The sequence below is a fragment of the Trachurus japonicus genome, chromosome 18 (genome assembly GCF_045865225.1).
Source record: "Trachurus japonicus isolate A0001 chromosome 18, Traja_1.0".
NCBI classification, from domain to species: Eukaryota; Metazoa; Chordata; class Actinopteri; order Carangiformes; family Carangidae; genus Trachurus; species Trachurus japonicus.
In genome coordinates this window covers 30,345,944-30,366,345 of record NC_140924.1, presented here as the reverse complement: position 1 = coordinate 30,366,345, position 20,402 = coordinate 30,345,944, and the positions used below count along the sequence as shown (strand labels likewise).

General features: G+C 41.6%; 2 protein-coding genes across 2 annotated transcripts; both read right to left on the bottom strand.

Annotated features, from left to right (window-relative positions):
- Window positions 1-797: 797 nt before the first annotated feature.
- On the bottom strand, window positions 798-6,271 carry lgi2a (leucine-rich repeat LGI family, member 2a). Its single transcript, XM_085759482.1, has 8 exons — window positions 5,880-6,271; window positions 5,558-5,629; window positions 4,572-4,643; window positions 3,911-3,982; window positions 3,614-3,685; window positions 3,286-3,455; window positions 2,919-3,083; window positions 798-2,826 (listed from the first exon to the last, which is right to left on the bottom strand). The coding sequence occupies exons 1-8, from the start codon at window positions 6,140-6,142 to the stop codon at window positions 2,009-2,011; spliced, it is 1,704 nt and encodes a 567-aa protein (XP_085615608.1). The 5' UTR covers window positions 6,143-6,271; the 3' UTR covers window positions 798-2,008.
- Window positions 6,272-9,029: 2,758 nt separating this feature from the next.
- On the bottom strand, window positions 9,030-20,146 carry sepsecs (Sep (O-phosphoserine) tRNA:Sec (selenocysteine) tRNA synthase). The gene is made up of 12 exons (XM_085758896.1): window positions 20,025-20,146; window positions 18,750-18,863; window positions 18,506-18,660; window positions 17,588-17,706; window positions 17,229-17,387; window positions 16,940-17,093; window positions 16,732-16,834; window positions 16,446-16,575; window positions 15,343-15,434; window positions 12,557-12,650; window positions 11,726-11,816; window positions 9,030-9,663 (listed from the first exon to the last, which is right to left on the bottom strand). Exons 2-12 carry the CDS (start codon window positions 18,861-18,863, stop codon window positions 9,417-9,419), a joined length of 1,458 nt encoding a protein of 485 aa, XP_085615022.1. The 5' UTR covers window positions 20,025-20,146; the 3' UTR covers window positions 9,030-9,416.
- Between the last annotated feature and the right edge of the window lie 256 nt (window positions 20,147-20,402).

Sequence of the window (20,402 nt, the reverse complement as noted above, 5' to 3'; positions counted from 1 at the left end):
AGTAAATCAAGCACAGAGAATTATTCTCCCTTATTTTTGTATCTCGGGTGACATACAACCTTCTCTGCCTCAACAGCAAAGGTTATTGGGATATCATCAATCATAATACAGTGTACCTAACTACAGTATAGGGATAATGCATGAATACATATTAGTCTACATAAACACCCAGTCTGTACACAGTAAGCAATTATATTCAAATGCACATAAATAGAAATACCATGCATAACTACATTTCACTAAAATATAAAATAGAAACTGAAAATTTAAATTGTAATTTCGATCATAAATAACGGTGTAGTATACAGTACAGTATAATGATACAGTATGATGTTTTTCAGAGATTTCTTGAGTAATTATCCTCCTGCAGTAGCTGGAGTTTATGACAATATACTGTATAGTTGTGAGCTACGAACTAAAACCATAAACCATAACGCAGGGAGAAATGGACTTCAGTATTATTTCAAAATCCTGAAGAGCACAGAATGATAAAACACATTTCACTATCATATTCTTTACACATTTATTTTGATACACAACTGATTAAACTTACAGTATATTTTGAGAATAACATTCAATATGCTTAAAACAAAATCATAGAAAAGAATCTGCATGTTGTAAAGCTTGCATATTCCATTTATGTCTTTTTTATTTGCAATACCATTCACTTAATAAGTAGGAGCACTTTTAGACTTTTGACTTTGTTTAGGTTCATTTAAAAAGAATTTGGCAAACACCCTTTTTTGAATGTCATGCTCTTGCAAGCTGCAGTAACATTTTCTTCTTTTTTTTAAAAGTAAGTGCAAAGATCTGTTTTGGTTTTTTGTGTGATAAACAGATAGTGGCAAATGAATGGCCTTTTTTATGTACATTTTTTTTTTTAGCTTGTGAGTCAACATTCTGTATTTTCAAAGAAAGCTTGAAAAAGTCTCCCAGCTTGTGAGTATATTTACACAACGTGTTTTCTTCAGTTTTGGACAAAGTATGCCCTCTATCAAATGTATTTATTTGAGGCCACTAACTTCAACTGTGAGGAGCCTCTTTTGGTTATGTTAGTAGTTCAATAACTGTAGTTATATTTTCACATACAACATCAGTAAGTTTCATTTCCCTGACATCACCTAAATGCAGGTCCTTTAACTTAATGGATAAAAACAGCTTCTATCTACCTTGCCACTGAAAGTACCATTGAACTAATAGGGTATCTAACTGGGAATTTTCTATTCATATACATCTGTCTGAGAAGGTGTTCACTATATCCAGTCCTAAAACAACCCCTTCTGTTTTTTTTTTTTTTACTGTGTGCAGTATAATCTATAGCACTCACAGTAACATTTCCCACTAAACAACTACACTCTTATGACTGTCATCTCAGCTCTTATGGTTAAAGGTTTGTGCTTTCAAGACATTCCCTGTATGACAAAAGCATGTGGGTGTGATACCTAATCACGGCCAGAGGGAGGCACTGTGGGTCCATCAGAACCCAGAAGGCAACATCCTGTACATTATCACAGGCCATGAGGATAGGAAGTAAGTGGCAACCAACTCTGTTTCATTTTCAGTTGCCCAAAATGAGAACAAACTAAAACTTAACACCATCACTCTCTCAGGTCCTGGTCCATTGATTTTAGTATAAAACTATTAACATGGGGGGATATTAAACATCTAAACATCCAAACTGAACAAATTATATCTAAATTTTTTCCACCCTCAGGAATGTCAGCAGGATATTGATACCAAGTACTTTGTACAATTTCAGAAATGCAACTATCTTTGAAAGTTGAAAGGCTGTGAGGACAGGTAATGGGACAAGGCCATTGAGAAATAGTCAAGAGACCTTAAGAAACTCAAAGGATTCCAACATTACTCAGCCCAGATCTTACTTGTGAAAGAAAACTATGTAGTAGTTGATATTAACCAGTTCAAAAAACTCTGGTCCATTCTATTCCCTTCACAAATGTATCGTGGAAGACGTTTGATTGTGGGAGGGGCAATAAGGCACAGACCCTCACAAGCTCAAGTCAATGATGATGTGTTCAAAGATCTGTGTGTTTCCCTTGAAGCTGGAGGCAAAGATGAAGTCTCTGCGGTCAGTGGAAACCACAGTGAAGGAGCGTGGTGCCTGGATGTACACCTCCTTGAAGCGGTCAAAGAGTTTGTTGTCATCATCCCAAAGGTACATCTGTGAGAAGGTGTAGTCACTTCCCAAGGCCAGGTAGTAGCGTTCTTTGAAATAGAATGGCTGCAGAATCATGGATCCTCGGGACGGTAAGGCCTGAATCTCTGCAAACTGTTTGGCACCCCAACGTAGAACTTTGGAGTCTCCAATATAGCGTGTCATAGCCAGGTAGAGCTCCCCCTTGATGCGAAAGTGCTTCACAGCTACAACATCCTCCATGTAGGGGATCTCACCCTGCAGGATGAATTTCTGGTTGTTCCGGCTCCACTGGTAGATCACGGGCACCTGTGAGCGGCTTGCTAAAATAAGATGTGCCTTCCCATCCAAGTCCAGGAACTCTGCATCTGTGTCACGGTACCACTCGTGCAGTGACTGGTATGAATAAAAACCCTTATCGTTCCATTTGTAGAGTGTGGACAGGCCTGCTTTTGAGCTGTCAGCAATCACAAAGAACCAGTCAGTGCCAATCTGGAAAGCCTCAATGTCGTTGGGCTTGGAGATCTTGGACACCTCAATGTCCTGGAACTTGCTGAACCTACTTTGGTCCTCATCAAACTTGTAGATGTGGGAACCACCAAATAGCTGAGCCACGATGACAAACACCTGGTCCTGGATTACAACCGACTTGCACCCAACTATGGACTGACCTAAAAAGGCAGCAACAATGAAATACATTAGATTGACAACATGAGTGTAAAGCTTGAGTATGTTCTGGGAGGTTGTTAAGGCACTGATGTACCTGTGATATTATCATAAGTCCTGAAGTTCATTTCTATGTGGTCCCATTGGAAAACCATGCAGCTCTCTATGCTGGGAGCAGCAATAGTCACATAGACATCATTCTTATAACTGAATGTGTCAACAGACAGAGACTCGGATGCCACAGACTGATGGAGGACAAAATCTGTGAAAAGAAGCATTCAGAATAAAAATAAATAAATTCACTTGGTAATGAAAGCAACGTTGGCAATATTAAAAGGGCAAACAGGGAAAAGAACACTTCTGCCCTTTCTGCATACTGCATATTATGCAAGTCAGGGGTAAGTTGGCTGATACTGATGCCAGAAAGACTAAGGACAAGGCCAGTTGGCTCAAGTGTTTCTCACCCGTTGAGATGCACTCATTGTGCAAGCTGGTCATATCATTGAGGCGCTTGTCCTTCATGTCCTCTGGTCCAACACACATGACATCTGACACTGTGGCATTGGTGTTCTTCAGCCACGTCATCAGCCACTTGGCACGGCAATCACACTCAAAAGCATTGCCTCGCAGGTCCCTGTACAAGGGCAGAACTGTATGTTATTGAGAAACTAAGTAAACAAGGTAGAAGTGAAGGAGAATAAAAGGAGGAGAAAGGAAAGTTACACATTGACAAATTGTTGACAATACAGGACATTATTCTATGCATCTTACTTAACTGAGAGACAAACTTACAGCTCTATCAGTGAGTCCAGGTCAATGAAGAGATCTCTAGGCAAGGCTTTGATGTTGTTGTTTGCCAAAGATCTAGAAACAGCAGCAAAATATCAAAAACTATCCATGTAATAAAATGATCATTCCTTCTCAAGTCAATGGGCAAGGACAAGGTTTAGAGATAGTGTGCAGAAGTCAGTTATATTAAAATATCTGGATAATTAATATCATTCTTTTGTATAGCATGTGTCAGAATTACTTGTAGTAATAGCATCATATGAACAGTAAATATTGTATTCAACAGTCTTTGAAACATACAAGTGAGTCAAGTCCCTGAGTCCTCTGAAGGCATATCTGGACGGGGTCTCCAGTTTATTACTCTCAATGAACCTGTGCAGGATACAAAAAAAGAAAATACAGTGAATTTGTGAGCAGTCTTTAGTATGTTCATTTACAGCATGTGTATGAATTAAAACAATGCATCATACCTAATAATGTATTTGGCATGATATAATTTATAATTTGTAATACAAGTTATCGATGGTGTTGTTCCCAAAACACATGAAAAAAGTACTCATACACATATTGAACACAGTCAGCTGTTGTGTCAATGAGGAGGAATGTGAATGTCACATTGTGCATTCTGAATCTGATTAATTGTGTGCAGTTTCTGAATTGCATATTTTCCTCTAAACTCAATGTTGACAAATTACTTAACGTTGACTTTTTTTTACTATGAAGAAAAACTGAAGCCACTAGAGGGCGTACAGTCGATACTCTCCTGTCTAGTCTTAAAGACCAACATCCAACCACATAGCCTCATGCCCACAGTAAACCGTTCTGTTATGTCAGACTTAAGTGTACAACTTTACCCAGCAACAGATTTTAAGTAAATAGCACACATGCATCTATGCAAGATATGTAATTATTGCAGTAATCCAAAGAATGTCTTTGCAATGAAAACATTACTAGAACTTACAGGTACTCCAGATGTGAAAGGCCTGAGAATGCATCATCCCTTATAGTTGTTAGAGAGTTTGAATTCAAAAGCCTGGAATGAACAATAAAGATAAGATGACACTGACATTTCTCAGATTGTATTATTGTTAAGCAAGCTAAATCACAATCAGTAGGCAAAAAATGAGTCAACTCTGAATGCTCTTGGTGTAGTTACTAATGCTGACACCTGTGAAATCAAGACTGGACACAAAGTCACGATAGCACACAATTATTCTTTGACAATTTCAGCACAGTTTTTAAAGGAAATATCAAGAAAAACACCTTTAAGAACACAAATTCACATAAAGAAGTAAGCCTGATGTGGATCTAACACATCCCTCCACTCAAGTGCAACAGAGACAGCCCACAGAAAAACACTATGTAATTCATCAAGTGTGTCATCCCATTGGTTAAATGCTCTATATCTGCCACGCCTTTGTTTGTGCTGCCATCAAACAAAGCAGACTGACGGCCTGTTAGGTACAATATGACATGGGACTGCACAGATTCTCAAAACTTGATTTTCACTATTTATTTGCAAGTGCCTACTCTGTTTAAAGGCCCTGCCAGCTAATAGCTTTAACACATATTAGACAGACTCAAAGGGTGCATCACTGTATCTGTGTTGTAACAGAGTTAGTCACAGCGATATGCACCTCAATAGCATACAAGCCAAAGTTAATTTCTGCTATGAACTGCCAAAGCTGTAATTTATTTCTCATTTTTAATAAGTGTTTTTGTGTGTGTATCACAGCTATATACGACTGTACACATTCTGAAGTGTCAGTCATCTCAACACCCACATTGAAAGGTGTATTCAATCTTCAAATGTCAATGATTTGCAATAAGTTTTGGACTCAATCTGTCCTTGCATTTTTGTTTTGATAGGAACCTTTGCCACAAGTAAACTGTGGCCCATGACATCTCATCAAACAGAGGTGCTACAGGCAGATGAAGTATCCTTACAGTAACTGGAGAGACGGCATGTGAGAAAACATAGCCTCCCTGACCTCGGAGAAAGTTCCATTGACGATACTCCTGAAAGGAAGAGGCAGAAATGATAAACAGAAAGCTACCACAGGAGATAAAATGCTGTAAAGTCATTAACTGGTGAAGGCAGGACTGCAATGCCTTTCAATCTCAGCTGTTATTAAGATGGGGTGCATTGAGACATACAGCCAGGGGCAGCAGAAACCAATCCCCATATGCCAATATTGCAGTATTTTAAACGTAAATACATTTTTAACTATATATTGAGTGAAAAAAACACAAGGGGAGGTTTACTCACAATGAATTGATCTCGTTGGGGGATATCCTTGGGACATAAGAGGACCCGACGCAAATGATAGACTCCCTGGAACAGCTGCATGTTGAAGGACATCGGAAAGCCTTCTTCAAATGAGCCGGTTGACACAGGCAGCTCAGCGACACAAAAAGCAATGCCCAAATCTTGAGAGTTGGCAGCATCTTCTTTGCCGGGCTCGCATGTGTGAGGTTCGCTGAGAGCACGGATCGAGGCAGATGGCACCGCGCGTTTCCACCCTGCACCATGAAATGCTGCACTGGCTCCCTGACATCAGCAAATCAGCTGCAGCTCCCCTCCGTCCACTTTCATTATTTATTAAAGCCAGAGCTCCAGCTCCAGTTTAACTGTTGGTTAAACAACCAACAACCACACATGACGAACAAAAAAAAAAACCCCAACGTAAACAAGTCATTATGAAGGTGCTGATCTGCAGACGTGGATGTTTCATACATGCTTTCAGTGACGCGGCTCAAAGCATGCAAGCGAACATAGGTTGCATTTACAGATATGTTTTTCAATGTATCAGCACGTGTAGCGCATACAGTGGATCTGTAGGCTTGAAAATAGACATATAAAGTGACCTCAGTTATACGCGCATTTAGATTTTGTTACCATTTTGACATCAAGAGATTTATCATTAAATATAATATAATATTAAAGTCTCTCGGCTCGAGACAAATCGTCTAATAATACATAGGTAATTTTCATATACAGTCAGCTGTACAGAACTGAACCCCTCCTCCATACTGAGGCTCTGAGGCGCATAGCTGCAGCACCATGGACAGCGTCTCTGAGCCGGTCCACGCAGGGCTGCTCTGCTGGTATATCCTTTACAACTATACACAACTGCAGTCTCAGTGCTTACATAAAGTATGTAGTCTATATAGATACACAGTATCTATATACAGTACAGTATGTGTACACTGAATCAGCCTCCCCCAAAAAAGGTAGAAACTGCTACAAGTGGAAACCTGGACATATTATTCAGAGTAAAATTTGTCCTTTATTCTGCTTTAGACAAAATCATTTTCAAATATTTTAGAAGGCTGGTATTGATTGTTTCCATGCATTTCCTCAGTGTGGTGTGATATTTCCCAGTTTTTCCATTTTTTTGGCTTCAAGACAATTCTTCCATCTACCGTATTTCTCGTTTTATCTTGTTGATATATTGGTTAATCTGAGATGTAACTTGCACTTGGAAATTTTAAGACTTCAAACAAAATGAGTTCAAGACAAAAAAAATACATTTCGACATATTTCAAAAGGAATGAATAGTGGGGCACAGGCAGGATAAATCCTTGTATTTCATTGGGTGTTGCTGCTCTTAACATACATTGCAGTTCTTAGAGGTTTTGTTATTCCACAGTTACAAAAGGCGACTTTGCAGCCTTGCTGTTGGCAATAGATAGTTTTGGTACACTGATCTTTTTGGGAGCAGGCTGCTCATTGGTGGCCCCGTTTGTGCCACTCGCACTTCATCACCACTGAACTTTACCTGGCAGCTGCTGAGAGCCCCCGAGCGAAAGCCCATTTGTCAAGCAGCAACATCCCCGGGGTACTTGGACTTATGATTGAGTGTGTGAAGTGCAGATTCAGAAGGAATATTTTTAAAGGCGTCTACTCTGGTGAGGAGGCGTGATAGTAAATAATCATTTCAGGTACACAAGAGACAGCTAAAAACTTTAACAATTAGACATTGAGAAAACACTCTGACTTTCTGATTAAGCAGAAAAAAACACAATGCAATGTCTTGTGCAAGTTTCTCAGTGGTGGCCGTTTTTTGATTTACCCGCTGCAGCAGATTTGATTAATAGAGGGGGATTCTTTAAAAGTGTCCAGCACTGAAAAGCAGGCCTGGCTCTCCATCCTCACAGAATCTCTGCTAAATCAGCAAAAGAGGTAAAAATACAGAAAACGGGTGACAGGGAATGAAGAATGAAGAGAGAAGAGAGATGAAGGAGCAACGGATGTTTTAACGATATTAAAACAGCATTTCTGTATAAGAAGAGGGAGCTCTGACATTTTCCTCCTCAACAGAAACCAGCATTTAAGCTCTTTAGTGAGAGCTACCCCCTTTAGAGAGCTGCACTGTACCAGCTCTATTATAGAAAAAAAACAAACACTGTGTGCAGTGAATATTCTGTTAGCGGCTCAGTACAGCTTGGGAACAGTCAAAGTGTGCTGATACAGCAGCCTTATCTGACACCAGCCCACTTTCAAAGGCTGCCGGGCAGACTGGCTCTGCTGTTGCTGTTGCTGCACGTGTATTCCAACCTGCATATTGAAAAACCAACATGCACTGATTGAATACACTGTCACACTATACCACCCATGGGCCAGGCACAGGTGCAGCGACTATGAAGAGTCTGTACTTCCAGTTCTGCTACATACATGACAGTTTCAACAACAAGCATGCAGCAGCAGAAGCAGCTACATCACATGCCAAAAAATTTCAAAGAGCAATCAGCCTTGATAACATGCAGCAGATGAAGGGGACGGCACAGAGAGAACTTGGACAGTGCAGTATCGAGATATAGATTAGTCATCAGTCAGAGAGGCTTTAGTAGGAGTCTATTTTTGTGCCTCGGGGCACTACCTACCCTGCTTCCTAATGACTGAGACTGGAGAGCAGCAGGAGGAAGAGAGAGGATGTGTTTAAAAAAAAAAGAAGAAGTCTGAAATGTGCACATAGAGATGTGTGATTAAAAATCTATTTCACCGATGTCCAAGTACATTGTTAAATGTAAAATACAATGAATTACATGTCTCTTAAATTGTTAATGTTACACAGAACCTCATTTCATTCACTCAATACAATGGAGCTCTATGTTTAGTGTACTCTCATTGATTATCTGTTACTTACTATGTGATCCCAAGCCTGAAAATAAACAAGTCAAATACCATACTAATGCAATACACAGGGTTCAGATGGAGTTATAAGGACCTAATGGTGGTTGTATCGTGTTACAATACACAACAGAAGACATAGAACCACATACTGCAGTTGGAAAAGCGTAATGTATTCCCACCAGAGAACACAGATAAAGTACGTACACAGTGGCTTCTCAGTTTATTTTAAACTGAAGGAGAGTTGGATACTGAATATTTCAGCCAACTACTGCAATAAGGGGACTTTAGATGGCTTTAATCAACACATACAGTACGACACAAAATCGATAATGAATGAAGTATTGTGCAACTTTGCAGATGTTTTGGTCTAACTTTAGATCAGTGCCATATAACCACATGCTCCTGGATGTATTTGTATGCACATTATGTCCTTACGATATCTACTAATTAGCACACCTGCTCAGAGGAGGGAATTAATCAGTGACATCAGCTCGTGTCATTTTTGTTTGTAATGAACACCTGCACGCAGTTTCATCGCCAGCTGTCGGAGGTCAACTCATGTCTTTGACCTTATTACAGTGTCAGGTAAGAAGTAAGCGCAGGCAGCAGAGGGAAGTAGAGACCACTTTGTGCACTTGAGGCTGTTGAGATGTTCTTATTTTAGTAGTGTCACTCTCCTGCAGTGTCCTCCTGGTTGGTTGGAGGCACTGAGGAGCTACTGTTAGCCACTTTTAATTCTTTCTTCAGAGTCTTCAGGCACTTGTCGAGCCGTTTGATGCACAGCGTGACGTCTTCCCGAGTGATGCCCACGGCGGAGGCAGCATTGAGGTAGGGAGTGGTGTACGCCTCCGAGTGCGACATAAATCCACGGAACGTGTGTCCGCTTATGGTCTGCTCCTTCCCCAGCGGTATCACCCTAGAGGCATGGATGAAAAACAAGAATGATGCAGTTGGATTATTATTGAACCTACTGGGGAACAGATTTTTTAATTGTTTTAATTCACCTACCCAAAGCAATTAACATGGACATGACAAACAAATAGTACCATTACACTTTTACTGCTTATTTAATTAAAAGACAATGTTGTAGGAATATTCACCAGGGGAGTCGAATGACCTTAACATTTCTATTACTCAATATGAAAAAAATGAGCAATATTGAATTTACTCCTTTTCTCAGAAAGTGCCACTTCCAATACAAGCGGCCTATCTGTAACAATTTACCCTAACAATAATTATCAGATGATGCTACTGTAAATGCTGCAATACAATATATGTTTTATGTATTTATGAAAAATACCATTAGATGAATGTGCAAAATTAAACCTTCAGTAACTGATGTTGGGCCACTTGGTGGCAACAACAAAACAACAATGACACACTATCATCTCATCAGTTAACATGTCAGATTTTTCAACATTCACTTGCCTTTTAGCTCCGTTTTGGTCTCCACCAACTCCTGAGGGACATATCTGTCTCTTTAGCTGCTAAACGCTCCACTACCAGCCAACACTTGCTGTCTGTTGACTGGTGCATGGTTGTTTTTTTATCAGCTACCTGTTGCCTGACAGCACAGCAGCAGCAGCAGAGTGTTGGGCTGGAAAACTCAAAGCTCTGGAGAGCCGCAGAGTCGAGTGATAAATCTCTGTGGATTCATCGCTTATGAGAAACCCCTTTCATATACAGATTGCCATGGTATCCACTGTAAGTATTCATTATTGATTGCAGCAGCCTCAAAGGCCATTAGCATGTGACAGATCTGCCAAACACTTAGAAAGGAAGAGGAAGGAAGGACAAGAGGGAGGCTCCATTCAGTCACTTCCTTCAATTCCTTCCTAAACCAGATTTGGAGGTGAAGACTAGTAAACTTTTAAACTGTAGTTCGACTAGTAGTTCGACTCACTTAAATGTGAAATAAATTGCTGGCCAGCTATTAGGACTATGTATATGTGGGAAACATGCATTGGAATAAGATGTAGATCTCTGTTCATCTGTTTTTCTAGGATAAGAGAACAGCTGACAGCTGATGTGAGAAACCCTGCCCCACCCTCCTCACTGCATTCTCAGATGAGGATACTTAACTTAATGAAAGTGTAAATATGAAGATTAATGTGTGTCATTGAAGCACAAAGTTTAGAAGTCAATGCCTCTCATTTGGTATGCTGCAGAGATACGTGGGATAAAAGACTTTAGCAGGCGCCAACACTCCGACCTTGGAAAAAAAAAAAGCTCATTTGAAAGAAAGCAAAAGGGAGGAAGGTGGAAGAGTGGAGGCGAGCTTTTTGATGCGTTTGTTATGCAACTGAGCCACGGGTGCATTCAAATCACCAACAATCATGACAGAATGACCCAAATAAATCATTTATTCTGGAATTTTAAATATTTAGATCGGCTCTCATGCATGGTCAGAAGTTACTGCGGGGAAAACAGAGGGAAAGAAATGACCTTGAAATCAACTTAATATTTGGTATTTATGCAGCCATGACAGACTGAGGCAGAAGGCAAGAGTGAAGAACTAATAAATCCCCCTGCCAACAGCTGAGAAAAAAACAACCAAAAAAAAAACACTAGACGTGGGATAGGAGCTCAAACATGGCCGCCAGTGCTGCATTAGAGTTAGTTCCTGCTGTGGAGACAACATTGCTCTGTGGATGCTAATGGAAAAATCCTGTTAAATTAGGAGGTAGCCCTGATACGATGGGCTGACTAATCATCTAAAGTAGTTTCTGTTCCACCATATTCAGCAGATCCATCTGCCTGATTGCTGATGTCCACTGGCAGCACACAGCTCATCCCCTTGTTTTTGAGGACACTGACAAACACTATTTTGACTTTAGTGGTACATCGGTTCACTCTGTGTCTTTCCAAGCTTTGTTTCTGACCACAACACACACACACACGCCCTTGTTCTCCCTCCCCTCCCCCTGTTTTTCCATTTGCAGGCCAAACGTGGCCATGCCCTTTTCAAGTTTTCATACCTGGCTCCTGACACTTGGCGGGTGAACAACATGGAGCCCAGCTGAGTCACTGCCTTGTCGTTGTCAGCCTGGAGACCATCCAGAGACATGGCTGGAAGAAAGAGATGCCACACCCAACACACACATTTAATCCAGCTGAATATGTAGCCTGTGCCCATTCATTTTAACCACACCAATGGAGTCATTTCCACTTTTCCCACGTGTATTCATTTCAGTTTTCTACCAGACGTGGTCAAAACTGACTCTATCCAGTCTGTAGCCACATTTTCACAAAACATTTCTTTGCCCAGATGTAAGATTTTTGTTGTTGATGTCTGGATCTTTTTATCAGAGAAACAAGCTGAGCAAATGTTACAACAGCTCAGCTCACAGTGTCTCCCACACGTCCTGCATCCACTTAACAGCATTAAAGAAACACTGATTCTTATAGCAAAACTGCTTCTTTCAGTGTTTTTACTGGTTTTAATCACATGGTCCATTTGTTTTGGAGAATTGGAACTCTGATAATTCAGTTCCACCCACAAAAAACACCTGCTGATTAACACTGAGAGAAGACAACAATTCTCATCATCCAACACTACCAAATTCCATCTTGTTTTTTTTTATTCAGACAAACCCAGCGACAGAAATGTATTGTTTTGTAATGATGATGTAAGTGTCAAATTTGTTTGGTTTCTGTTTGGAAAAGAAAAAAATATCAATAAAAAAAGGGAAAAAAAGTATATATTGTGCATTTAAAGGAATGTAGGAATCTAACTTCCACTGCTCTAAACTCTAAATATATAGACAAAGTCTACAGTCTGGTGTGTAGTAGCAGCACAGGGAGCTTACCTAGTGAAATGGGGTTATGTGGGGTGTGAAGCAGTCTCTCCCCGTGTGCAGAGGCCAGACCCTTCAACTCCTGAGCCAGGAACAAATAAATCTCCTGCAGGCCAAGCAGACGGAAAAAAGAAAAAACACATGAAGAGACAGAACAAGAGGGAGCAAGGGCCGCGTAAGAGATCTATAAATAGTAGCACAATGCTGCTTTCACACACTGCCACAGCCTTATTTTAGCAGCGGCAGCCTTGGATTTATTGCTAATCAAGCAAATCTACCCGCAAGCAGGCCAGTCCATGTCCAAACCCACAACCCCCCCCCTCCTCTCTCTTTCCCCCCCTGCCTGGCTGCGTTTCCCACCAAACCTCCTCTCCACCTCTGGCCTCTGGATCTTTGCTCACATCACACATCCACCTCTGAGATCAATAACAGAGGCAGGAGAGGAGGAGCACATCATTTTACCCTCAGATTTCCAGCGTCCACATGTTTTAAGATATGCTGACATGGCGTGTTTTGCGCGGCGTATCAAAGCGGTGTGTGGAAGGACACGATGGAGTTTTGAACACAGACCAGGCAGGGAGGGAGGGGAAGGCTGCACAACAACAAATCACAGGGTCTTTGTTGCTTGCTACTGGCGCCAGATTCCCCAGTGAAGCGTCGCACATTAGAAGGCTGTGCTCTCTGCAACACTGGGGATGTGTGTGCGCGCGTGTGTGTGTGTGTTCGCGTACTCTGCTGACTCATACGTTCCTAATTTGAAAGCATCAAGAAGGAAAATATTTTCTCAAACACAAACAGCCTTTCAATGATGTCAAGTGTCACCAAGTCTGTCCGTTGTTCTCTAATAACAATGGACGACTTTCTCATCCTTAGAGGAGGGGTGCAAGTGGCGGGGAGGGTGTGCGTGGCTACGACTCTGCAGACAATAAGTGCGTGTGTAGCAAAAAGCACACATCATCTGTTGACTCCTTTCAACATCCAGACATTTTTGAAAATGCTTACATGAGGCTGTAAATGAACCTCTGCAGATGAAATGTTTGAATTATTCATGAGCTTTTGACCCCAGGAGGGACGTGAGGAAATCACTCAGTTCTCCACACGCTATGGAAAAAACAGGTCCTGCACATTAATTATGCATAATGTGGACCAAGAGAAATCAATAAGCCTTGATGGAGTCGGGTCATGCGAGAGGCCGGAGGAGTTTCCTAGCTGTATAATTTGGCTATGGAGTCAATTTTACAAAGGCAGCCTTATGGGGTATTGTATGCCATCCTGTAAGAATGTCATTTTTAGACCTACTGCAGGTTATGTCTAATTTGTGATTCCTGTACATTTCTATTTGCAAAATAAAACAAAAAAACATATCTTCCCAGCAAAAAAGTCACTTCTTTCTCAGTTTTTCCAGAGGACTGAGCATCACGAGGAACGAGATACAGTCCGGTACATTTACAGTACATTTATGGCACAGCAGTCCGGAGGTGTGAGAATGCTGCAGTGCCTCCCATTTAAAGAAGGGGATGCTGCATTGTGAGCAACTCTGCTTTAAAGCACGGAGCCACCAGGGGATGTTTTCTGAAACTTCTGGATCAATTTTATCTTGCTATAGCATACTCCTCCCTCGACGGAGCTCAGTGCTTGTTCAGGCTGAAAGTCTCACTCATCTTCAGTTAGACTGCAGGTAAAGCAGAGCTCCACACACACACAGTCATAACATGTGATCCTGCAATTCAATCCAACTTATATAAGCTGTTCTTTGGCATCTTCAGAGGAGTGATGTTGACACAGCATGCACAGAGCCGTATTCAGAATGATTCTATTGCATGACTGACATTGCCGCAGTGTTTTTATACCATCTGCACTGTTTCCATCAAAACATGTGAGAGGATCCAGTAGTTATCACACACTACCTCAAGTACCTGTCCCACTATATTTAGCCTTATTAAAGTGATACGCCAACATTTTTTTTTTCGTGTCTTGCCTCACTCCCGAGTCCATGACAAGCAGATAGACACCATCCTTTCGACTGTGCGTGCAATAACAAGGGAGATAGAGCCGTATCGCCCGTAATTAGCTTAGCTCAAATGCTGGAAGTGTATAGGTAGTGTTAGCCTGCCTCCGACCCGAGCTGAAATCAGCAGTCAGAAGCTGATTTCATTTTAGCTCTAAACTCTGTAAATATATCAAACATGTTTAGGTGAGAAAGTAGCCGTTTAGATCAGCAGTGTGTCGCTAATTTGTCTAAATACCAGCTGTTTACAATTTTGTTCGGACGAATTCGGCGCTACTCAAGCTAGCCGTTGTGACCAATGCACTTCCAGTCACTTTCACAAAACAATACACCCGTTGCCCTTTACATACAAAAAACCATGACGATAGAATTTGTGCTTTTACTTTGAAATAGGAAGCCAACCTACCCTCGATGTAGCTAGCTTGAAACAAAATATACCGTCTTTGCTTGAACCCTCCGTTTTGACCGATCTCGGCCCGTTACCGGCATTTGACCGCTCAAGATGCCTTACCGGAGAGTTTTGTCAGCTCTGAGATGAAGATCGGTCCGTTTAGAGTTGCTGAAGAGTTTCTCTAATGACTTTAGGTGGAGGCAGGCTAACACTACCGATACACTTCCAGTGTTCGAGCTAAGCTAATTACGGGCAGTACGGGCTCTCCCTCGTTACTGCACGCACAGTCGAAAGGATGGTGTCTATCTGCTTGTCATGGACTCGGGAGTGAGGCAAGACATGTAAATAAAAAAAAAAAGTTGGCGTATCCCTTTAAGTGATGTGTGTGCGTGTTCTCACCTTTCTTTCTGACAGAAGTTTCTTATAGCCGCTGGCTCCCAGGGTGAGAAGGGTGATAAGGACGTCAAGGGAGGGTGAGGCCGACGCCCGTCCTGGGTGCAGAAGGTCAAGAAGTGACTTTGACGAACAGTAACAGGAAGTAAACATGTGCAAATCTAATTATTTACAGGTTCAAAAATCCCACATTCACTTTATTTTACAACAATAAAATAAGAATCATGGCTGTGAAGATGGATATGGTTGACCAGGTATCAGTTTTCTCTGACTGGGTAAGACTCTGGCTGACAAAAGAAAAGAAAGAAATTGTATAGTCATGGGTGATAGTTACAGCTGGGTGTTGAATTTCAATACCTCAGGACTGACAAAAGTGCAACTGTAGCACTGAGAATCAGAATGAGTCAAAAGCTGGCATTAGATTCTTCTTTTTGTTTACTCCTTTGAGCAAACAGATCTATTTAATGATCTAAAGCACAATAGTTATGCTATTCTATATTTCTTATTTGTTGTCATCAGAGCCTCAGTCTGATACAGTGTATTCCCTTGTGCCACTGAGCTCCAGCGGCGTCCAAAAACATTTAAAATGACATCAGTGAGCCACACTGCTGCCCTGTGTGATGCTGCTGAGGACAGGGAGGACTGACACATATTTGTTGTTGATGAGTGAAATGTAGAATATCAGCAGCTCCTTCTTTATGTCAGATTTTTCATTTTAGAGGATAAAACATACAAGCACAATTTAATGTGTATCAATACAAATTTAAACCCTGATCAATAGAGGCAATTATTTATAACCCTCAAGGTATAGAAAGCCTTCTAGTATCATTGCTGGAATCCATGCATCATACTGACACTGAAAATTTTCAATATATACTCCAATAAATACTACATTAACATAATTTGTTGTACCATTACTGCATTCCTACTGTAGCCCCCAAAATTCATGACATTGTAAAACTGTAATATTAAAGTTGAATTGTTAAATCTGGTCATAAAGGGACATATGTCCTTAATAGAGTGAAGCCAATTAAATAAGATATTCACAGTGTATGTTTCACACAATAATCTACTGAAATGCAAAAATGTGGACACAAACACACACTCACCTGGGTACATCTTGCTGATCTCCTGGATGAAGGCCTCGTCAAAACCTGCGATTATGGCGCCACCTACTGGCACCATGAAGTTCTTGTCCAGGCTCTGTACAAAAGCGTCAATTCTTCCAACACGAGCCCCCTGAGCAAGTACATATGGTGATGTACATGTATTTGTTAGTTATATTTAGAGGTGGGGGTCCTGTAAAACATGCTGCATTCAGTTACATTTAAAGTCAATCACATGTACTGCTTAAAAACACAAACGAGAGATGGATTGGTGATGAGTGGTACGTACCTGCTGTATGAGGTGCATGCATTTAGATGACTGTACGCCGTATGCATTGTTTACTATGTGGGGAATATCATATTTGGCACATAGTGTGGCCAGTTCCTCAAGCCTGCAAGAAAAGATACTGGGTTGTTAGGAATGATCAAATTTAAATGTGTACATTATTTGTAAATACTTGCTTTAAAACATTTGTGATCCTGCTGTGACACCTGACCTGTCAGGGACTCGTGGGGCAAAGCAGGACGTTGTTGAATGAACACACAGGATGTTCTCGGCTCCCAGCTCCTCCATCTTGCGCTCTACTGCTTCCAGATCAGTCCGCAGCTCGTCGCCTTCGAGAACGTTCTCCACCACCACCGGTTCAAAGCCTGAGGAAAACAGTCAAAATGTGAGCAGGGGGCGATCGGGTGTGATTTTCACCATTTTCATCAGTCCGGCCTGAGAACAGGACGTGAGAGGAGGCAACATGAGCATGACAGTGGGTGTTAAAGTCACATCGTCACCTGCTGTGATCATGGCTTTGAAACAGGACTTCTGGTCGATGCGAGGCCAAATTATGTAGCGAGCCTTGGGCCTCCGATGACGAAGGGTCAGGAAGCACAGAGTCAAGCTCATTCCTGTTGCCATGGGAACTACAAAGCAGCTCGCCACACTCCGCACACCTGTTGCCCAGAGGAAAAATAACATGCTTATTTTATTTCTCCATTTCCACATGCAAGAAAAAAATAGCGAGTACGTGTCTCCTCCTGTGTTTCTGATATTCATTTTAGTCTCATATGATGACGCCACCTTACTGGGAGTGTAAGTGTAAATGTTCTTGTAGAGTTTAATACTCTCCGTTTGGCTGGTACAACATACACACCTGTGAGCTTTAAGATGTCCAACACCACCGAGTTGGTCAGCTTGTTGAGCAGACTGGATCCTGCAGCTTTGGGCTGAATAGCAGCAATGTCACCTGATCGTCCTATACCATGGATCAGCCTACACAAAACAGCTGGATGTCAAAACAGGACTGTTAAAACAACTTCTTAGACTTTGACATATGGTGTTTGTATGGCCAAAACTTCTGAATACATGTCAGTGCGCTTTTTTCTGGAGCTTTTAGTCATCTGTCATGAAATGGTTCAGTTCGGGGACTGCAACCTTTGAGGGATGCATCTGAAAACTGATTGCTGGGGATTCTTCAGATGGGGCTGAGATAAAGAAATGCACTCTTTTTTTCCCAGGCCACGTAGGATCCAGTGAATCCAGCAGCTGGGTCCTTCGTGGCCCTGCCAATCCCAGCATTCACTGCACGCCGTGGATTAATTACTTATCAAAACAAGAATGTTCAGACTCACAAACAGGATGACAATACATCAAGTCATTTGACAGAGACAGTTCTGGAAAGGACTACTAGATGCACCTTGAGTTACAAAGCTGAAACTTTTGGGGCCAAACTTTAGCTCTAATTTTGAATGGCTAATATAGACTGACAGCACAGATGTACTTAACTACTGTCAGATAAAAAATACAACTTTTTAAAAATTATTTTACTTACCACCTTTATCATCTTCTGCCTTTGCTCATAATAATGTTTTGTTTATTCTGTAATCTTGTCTCTTTATTTCTATGATTATTCTTTTTTTTCTTATTATTTAAGAACGCCAGTCATTCTCCCAAGCTGTTGTTATTGTTTACTGTTCACACCTTGTCTGTCTGTCTTGTATTGTCACTGTAAAATAAAAAATAAAAACATTTTGAAAGAAGGAAAATAATCAAGCTGATAGCAGACATGAACCTGTAATGTCGTCTTGCCACAAGACTGGACGCCACTCTGCCTTCCCTCTCCCCCACGCCACAGTTGCCGAGGAAGTTGTTGCTGTCCATCACGGCCAGCTCGTTCAGGAAGAGCTCGACGGTGCTCTCACTCCAGCCCTCCTCTGGACACTTGCCCTGCAACACACACAACGTCAGATGTGGATGTGGATGTGTCTGCAGTGACCCTGAGGTAGCCTGATGTCAGCTCAGCGGTCGACTTTTACCTGCTCCAGTAAGTGTCTGATGAGCTGCTCATGGCCGCGGCGTGCCTGACACCCCTGACGAACGTAGGAGGACGACACTATCTTCTCGCTCAGGGTGAAGTTTTCACTGTTCATCTGTCAAACACAGAGAATCCTGCTTACATCAGCTGATAATTCTCCAATACTTTGACCACAAATTTCTTTATTCGCCTAGGTATGAATTCATCAACATGACAGTGTGTTTTTCAGTGAACTCCCAGGATCTGAACCTCTGTGATGTGGCAGTGTTAATATGCAACTGACAAAACTGTGTGATGCAATCTCGTCAACATGGAGAGGAGACATAAAGAGACGGTGTCCAACATCTTCTTAGGTCCATGACATGAAGAACTGAGGCTGTCTTTTGGAGCAAAGGGAGGAACGACCAAGTAGGCCTATCAATAGGTTTGTGGTGATTGTATTATTGTACCGTCTGGGGCTCTGACATGATTGAGAATTTGTTATTTTGATGAAGTTATTCTTGTCCTCTTTGTGTTCCTCTTTTACATTACCTCGAGATTTACATACAAGTATATTTATGTGAGTGTGTGTGTGTGTGTGTGTGTGTGTAATTAGAAGTTATGTAGCAGTTTGGGCTCATTGTGTCACACTGTGTACACTGAGGAGGCTAGGTGTACTGACACATTTGTGCATCCAGTGTCCATAACATTAATGCTCCTTGCTCCTACCAGCTACCAGGCTGTAGGGAAATAAACATGTGCAGCTATATGAAGTAGTGTCATGCATCAATGAAGGTGCCCAGCCTATAAGGGCTTACAAGACACATTTCATATTTAGATAACAACAAAATCATCATTCATTCAAAATCATGTTTTATGAAAGTAGCTATATATTTGATGTAACGTTAACTCCCTGCATGTAACTCTTGTGTCATATGCAGTGCTGTTACCATGCAGTGTGTAGACTGGTAATGTTTGATCTGAACGAGGCCCTGTCCTGGATGAACAGAGTCATGGACCTTGTGTTTGTTGTTCTGTTACCTGCCAAGTTTCAGTTTTCTGTCTGTTGCCTCACAGCAGAGCGTCAAACAGAAACACGTAAGAGCAGGAAACGTGCTGAACTTCCTTCCAGCTACAGAGTCTGAGGCGTGTGAGGTCAGACTCGGCAGGGAGCATGCTCTCACTTTGAGGCGCTGTGTTGTTTACATTGAGGAGGAGGCTAACGTTAGCTGCTAGCAGCTCTGCTAAGCTACACTTTACCTGGGAGGAAGAGGCGCGTGCAGCTGTGTCCTCTTACCTTTCTGTTAAAGCGCTCGTGCCTCCAGCCGTCAGACCGACCACACTGTGAACACAGGCACGAGGAGAGTGGAGGAGCACGAGCAGGAAGAGGCTGTAAACCCAACACACGACGTCAGGCGGTCACATGACTTCTGAGCGCTGATCATGTGACCAACGTCAAGCGCTGCACGGAAGAGTCACCGGCCAATGCATGGGCCAGCGTCAAGTTTAATAGAAAAAATAGTTTTCAAAGAAGTAGCCTATAACTTGACAAAAGAAGAAAAAACTTTTATTCAAATGCAAATAATTATATTAGCCTTAAGCTTAAAAAAAAAAAAAAAAAAAAGTTCTATTAGGCGAGATGTTATTTTCAGACAAAAAAAACAGTGACATAAAT

Bases quoted from the DNA above. Each gene is read 5' to 3' on its own strand.
- lgi2a (XM_085759482.1), bottom strand. From the start codon at position 6,142: ATGGTGCAGGGTGGAAACGCGCGGTGCCATCTGCCTCGATCCGTGCTC. The intron at 3,983-4,571 runs GTAAGTTCTAGT...TATCCTGCACAG, and splicing joins CTTTCACATCTGGAGTACCT to GTTCATTGAGAGTAATAAAC. The intron at 2,827-2,918 runs GTACATCAGTGC...CTGCCTTTTTAG, and splicing joins GACTTATGATAATATCACAG to GTCAGTCCATAGTTGGGTGC.
- sepsecs (XM_085758896.1), bottom strand. From the start codon at position 18,863: ATGAACAGTGAAAACTTCACCCTGAGCGAGAAGATAGTGTCGTCCTCC. The intron at 17,094-17,228 runs GTGACGATGTGA...TGTTTTCCTCAG, and splicing joins CAAAGCCATGATCACAGCAG to GCTTTGAACCGGTGGTGGTG. The intron at 16,835-16,939 runs GTCAGGTGTCAC...CTTTTCTTGCAG, and splicing joins GCCCCACGAGTCCCTGACAG to GCTTGAGGAACTGGCCACAC.